Raw genomic sequence first — 5,030 nt, 5'->3', positions numbered from 1 at the left:
CCTCAGGCAAAACAACTGTGGCCAGGATCTACGCTAAATTCCTTACCTCGCTGGCAGTCATTGCAGGCAGTGAATTTGAAGAAACCACAGGCTCGAAGCTGGCTTCCATGGGTGTGACTGGTTGCCAGACTCTGATTGAAAAGGTTCTTGAAAACGGAGGGGGCGTCATCTTCATTGATGAAGCGTATCAGCTGTCTTCAGGCAACAGCCCAGGAGGTCGCGCTGTTCTCGACTTCCTCCTCGCCGAGGTCGAAAATCTTACAGGAATGATTGTTTTTGTCCTTGCTGGCTACAACAAGCAGATGGAGACGTTTTTTGCGCATAATCCTGGCTTCCCTAGTCGATTCCCGCTGGAGATGAAGTTCGAAGACTACGATGACAAAGAACTCTTGAGAATATTGGAGCGTCAAATCAGTAAGAAGTTTGGCGGACGAATGACAGTCGAAGACGGCCTGCAAGGGCTGTTCTGCCGGATCGTTGCCCGCCGTCTCGGGATGGGCCGTGGTACGGAGGGGTTCGGCAATGCTAGAGCTGTCGAAAACGCGTTCTCCAGGATTTGCATGCGACAAGCCGACCGTTTGCTGAGCGAGAGACGCAAGGGACTGCGACCAGATGACCTCAAATTGAGTAAGGAAGACCTCATCGGGCCACAGCCGACCAATGCGCTTCAGAACTCTAAAGCATGGGGGAAAATGCAAGGTCTGGTTGGCCTTTCTTCGGTCAAAGAGTCTGTACAAATGCTTTTGGACACCATCCAGGCGAACTATCAACGTGAAATGGTTGAAGAGCCTGTAATACAGTTCTCGCTCAACCGCGTCTTCTTGGGCAGCCCAGGCACAGGGAAGACCACGGTGGCGAAGATTTATGGTCAAATTCTAGTCGACCTGGGGCTGCTCTCTAGTGGAGAGGTTATTGTCAAAAACCCCTCGGACTTCATCGGTGCTGTCATGGGCCAGTCAGAGCAGCAGACTCGAGGTATCCTCGCAGCCACGGTTGGCAAAGTCCTCGTCATCGACGAAGCATACGGTCTCTACGGCGGAGGTGGTACGCAAGGTAGGGGAACTACAGACCCTTACAGGACTGCCGTCATCGATACCATTGTAGCTGAGGTCCAGAGCACCCCTGGTGACGACAGATGTGTCTTACTCCTCGGATACAAGGATCAACTGGAGGAAATGTTCCAAAACGTCAACCCTGGCCTCAGCAGACGCTTCCCGCTGGCGTCTGCCTTTGTGTTTGAAGACTTTGACAATGACGATCTTCGAAAGATCCTAGATCTTAAGTTGAAGCAACAAGGGTTCAAGGCCACGGACCAAGCAAAAACTGTCGCCATCGAGGTGCTGGACCGGGCCCGCAACCGACCCAATTTTGGCAACGCTGGCGAGATTGACATACTACTTGACCAAGCCAAAGGGAGCCACCAGAAGCGATTGTCTCTCGGCCAAACAGAGCACAGAGTGACTCTTGGAGCTGTTGACTTTGATGCGGGCTTCGAGCGCATGCAACGTAGTCAGACAAACATCCCAATGCTGTTTGAGGGCACTGTGGGCTGCGAGAAGATTGTCGCAATCCTACAAGGCTATCAAGACATCGTTCGTACGTCGAGACTTCTGGGCATGGATCCAAAAGGGCAAGTTCCATTCAACTTCCTATTTCGAGGGCCGCCAGGGACAGGCAAAACGTCGACGGCCAAAAAGATGGGGAAGGTCTTCATGGACATGGGCCTTTTGGCTAGCGCAGATGTCCTCGATTGCTCTGCCACGGATTTAATCGGACAGTATGTTGGGCAGACAGGGCCCAAAGTGCAGCAGCTCCTTGACAAAGCTCTGGGGCGCGTGCTTCTGATTGACGAAGCCTACCGTCTGGCAGATGGCCAATTTGCAAAAGAAGCTCTCGACGAGTTGGTCGATGCCGTCACCAAAGACAAGTATGAAGGAAGGCTAGTAATAATTCTGGCCGGCTACGAGAACGATATCAACCGCTTGATGAGCGTCAACCCTGGTATGACAAGCCGCTTCCCTGAAACCATTGACTTTTATAGCCTCGACCCAGGCAGTTGCCTTGAGCTATTGACGAGAACGCTTCAAAAGCAGAAGCAAAGGCTGAAGGGAACCAAGGGTGATCTCAATTTCGGCTGCTTAGAGCGACCGTCAAGGCGGTTTGAAGTGGATGCCCTGCGCTTGTTTGACGGTCTGTCAAAACAAACATCCTGGGCGAGCGCACGCGACATCGAGACCCTTGCCAAGGCTGTTTTCAATGTTGGCCTCCGGGGTCTCAAAGAAGGCGGCGGTCACTGTATCCTAGTCTCAGAGGATGTCGTTCTCGGCCAGCTGCAGAAGATGCTGCACGAACGTCACAGCCGTGAAAAGCGAGTGTCCCATCAACTCACCACAGGATTAGCAGATCTCTCTCTCCTTTCTCCACCAATCGCGGAGCCGACGTTGATGCACCAGCATGAAGAAAGGACAACGGAGACATCGCAACAGGGCGCCAAGGAGGACGACTTGACCCCTCCTTCGAGCCCAGGGCCCAACCTTCGCTTCCAGAATGACAGCATTCGCGATGCTGGCGTGAGCAATGAAGTTTGGGAGCAGCTGCAGAAGGATGCTAAGGCGGAGGGCGATCAGGAAGAGCACTACCAGTCGATGCTCGAGGCGAAGAAAACTGCAGATGAAGGAGAATTGGACCGCATCATGGGTGAATTGATTGGAGCAGAGAATCGCCGCCGGCAAGAGGCTGAAGCCAGAAGGAAATTAGCGCTTAGTGGGCGTTGCCCTGTTGGCTACGCCTGGATCAAGCAGGCCGGAGGCTACCGATGTGCTGGGGGGTCGCATTTTGTGCGTGATTTGGAGATGGCATGATCCCTAATTATTTGACCCGTTAATGAGAAAGTAGGAATAAGGTGGTTAGATCACACCATACTGCTGGATGTGCAGTGCCAGTGTCATCGGCAAGGCTCTTTCTTCCTTGGCGAGGCGGGTCATCAGAGTTTGTGCTACAGGCCTACGCGAGACGCAAGAATAACGAGTCTTGGGTTAGAAGCCCCCGGAACGATAATCTAGACAGTGTCTATCAACGCCACCCGAAATGAATGCTAGGCCCTTGCCGAGTGCCTTTCCTGCTGGGGCTCGGGGCTCTCGGCTCTCGGGGCTCTCGGGAGTCGGAACTTCAGAGCGCGGTGCACCCACAGAGGGCCGGCCGGCCCAGTCATACGAAGCGCACCCAGGGACTGGATTGATGACTTAGTAGCGAGCATCACCATAGTGTGTTGCCATCGTGCGCGTAGAAAATTGAATAAAAACTTGCGGGGGACCCCATGGGGAACACCAAAGGCATGTGCATGCAAGACACCTTCTGTCAATATCACAAGAGATATATTTGAGACACGATTGTAGAATGGCCACCAACGCGAAATGGCACGAGCTGCCTAGTGAGAACCCGCCCATACGATGTTTATTTGACGCGGCTTGTCGCTGACTTATTACCAGACAATACCAACCCCATCTGGTACAAGGATGCAGGCCTACGTCGCAACGTAGCCTTTGGTTTGGGACTTTGTCTCGTTATTGCCACGAATGTAAGTTGGTAATGCGACTCTCGGTAGCTAAGACTTGGGACTGACTATTATCGCTGTTAGGGATGTAAGTTCAAGTGCCGTATACGCACTTGCTCTGCCCATCACTAATCCACTTCGAGATCAAGCAAGTCTTTTGACCGGCTTTCAGGCCATGCCCTCTTGGCAGAAGTAAGTGCTTTCTCTGTGCGCTGTATTCAATGACATCGTGCTGATACTGTTCTCAGATACTTCAATCGGCCAACTGGTGCCCTGCTTGGTATCTACGCTGCATCGTTCTTCTTGCCATCAATTTTCACTTCATTCATTGGTGATTATCTCTCCACCAAACTGGGCCGACGCTGGTGCATCCTTATTTCTACTGTTGTTTTGATCATTGGGGCTCTTGTCAACACATTTTCCAATTCAATTGGCATGTGGTGCGGCGGTGAGATCTTCTACTGTATGACCCCCTTGTTCGCATCGATACTGATTGTTCAGGCCGTGCGATTATGGGAGCCGGTGTCGGAATGATCAAAGTCGCGACCCCCGTGCTCATCCAAGAAATCAGCCACCCGCGTCTCCGTCCAATTCTCGGCTCTTGTTACCAAACCTTTGCGTATTTCGGCAGCTTCTTCTCAGCTTTGATGACTTGTGAGTAGGAATGAAGGCCTTTGTCAATGAAGTGAGGCCTAATTCTCTTATCCAGTCGCTGGCCTGTACGTTCCTGGCAATTGGGGATGGCGCTTCCCTTCGCTGCTGCAAATCCTTGGTCCTATCGCCGTCATGTTGGTTGCAATTTTCTGCCCGGAATCACCACGCGTAAGCTCATCTCAACTTTTCATTGTACCATTCTGACATCAGAAACCAGTGGCTCATCAAGAACGATCGGGCGGACGAAGCTCGGAAGATTCTGGCCGACTTGCATGCTAACGGCGATGGAGACGATGCCCTCGTGAAGTTTGAGGTGGAGCAAATCACCACGGCTTTGCAGCGCGAAATGTCCCAACGACAAGCGGGTCTCTTGGACTTTTTCCGCTCTCCTGGAAACAGGCGACGACTGGCTACGCTCGTTGCTCTCGCATGCTCTTTGAACTGGGTGGGAAATGGCATCATTACTTAGTAGGGTTTCCCAAAGTTCTATCATGTTCTTGGCTGACCCTTTAGTTATCTCGCCCCCATTCTGAGGTCTGTGGGAGTAACTTCTCCGGTACAAATCACGCTCATCAACACGGGTCTTGGTATGTCTCCCTCCATCACGGCTGGTACATTCACTGACTTATCTACAGCTCTATGGAATCTAATACTCGCTGGTATGGCTTCTGTTTATTGTGATAAGGCGGGTCGTCGACCTCTTTTCCTGGTTGCTACTGTCGGCATGCTATGCTCGTACGCCATTGTTATGGGGTGTCTGCTGGTTTGCGAACACCAAGCAGCGGTCGCTTGGGACAGCCGTTATTCCCATTTTCTTTTTCAT

The 5,030-nt window shown here is 52.1% G+C and overlaps 3 protein-coding genes across 3 annotated transcripts in view; 2 read left to right on the top strand and 1 right to left on the bottom strand.

Annotated features, from left to right (window-relative positions):
• The window catches only part of VDBG_09049 (cbbX), a gene marked incomplete at both ends in the record, with an annotated part of 7,134 nt that extends 4,273 nt beyond the window's left edge, over window positions 1-2,861 (top strand). The window contains one exon of the mRNA XM_003000508.1: window positions 58-2,861. Coding sequence (XP_003000554.1) covers window positions 58-2,861 — 2,804 coding nt within the window. The remainder of the gene's footprint in view (window positions 1-57) is intronic.
• A 535-nt stretch (window positions 2,862-3,396) lies between these two features.
• Window positions 3,397-4,087, top strand: VDBG_09048 (hexose transporter protein; the record flags this gene model as incomplete). The annotated part of the gene is made up of 4 exons (XM_003000507.1): window positions 3,397-3,430; window positions 3,489-3,577; window positions 3,726-3,745; window positions 3,802-4,087. The coding sequence occupies 4 exons, from the start codon at window positions 3,397-3,399 to the stop codon at window positions 4,085-4,087; spliced, it is 429 nt and encodes a 142-aa protein (XP_003000553.1).
• Window positions 4,088-4,157: 70 nt separating this feature from the next.
• VDBG_09047 (predicted protein) lies at window positions 4,158-4,951 on the bottom strand (the record flags this gene model as incomplete). Its single annotated transcript, XM_003000506.1, has 3 exons — window positions 4,158-4,328; window positions 4,404-4,648; window positions 4,906-4,951. The coding sequence occupies 3 exons, from the start codon at window positions 4,949-4,951 to the stop codon at window positions 4,158-4,160; spliced, it is 462 nt and encodes a 153-aa protein (XP_003000552.1).
• Between the last annotated feature and the right edge of the window lie 79 nt (window positions 4,952-5,030).

Source organism: Verticillium alfalfae, genomic scaffold (assembly GCF_000150825.1).
Source record: "Verticillium alfalfae VaMs.102 supercont1.14 genomic scaffold, whole genome shotgun sequence".
NCBI classification, from domain to species: Eukaryota; Fungi; Ascomycota; class Sordariomycetes; order Glomerellales; family Plectosphaerellaceae; genus Verticillium; species Verticillium alfalfae.
Note: the sequence above shows the minus strand (reverse complement) of the source record. Positions and strands in the feature narration are given on the sequence as shown.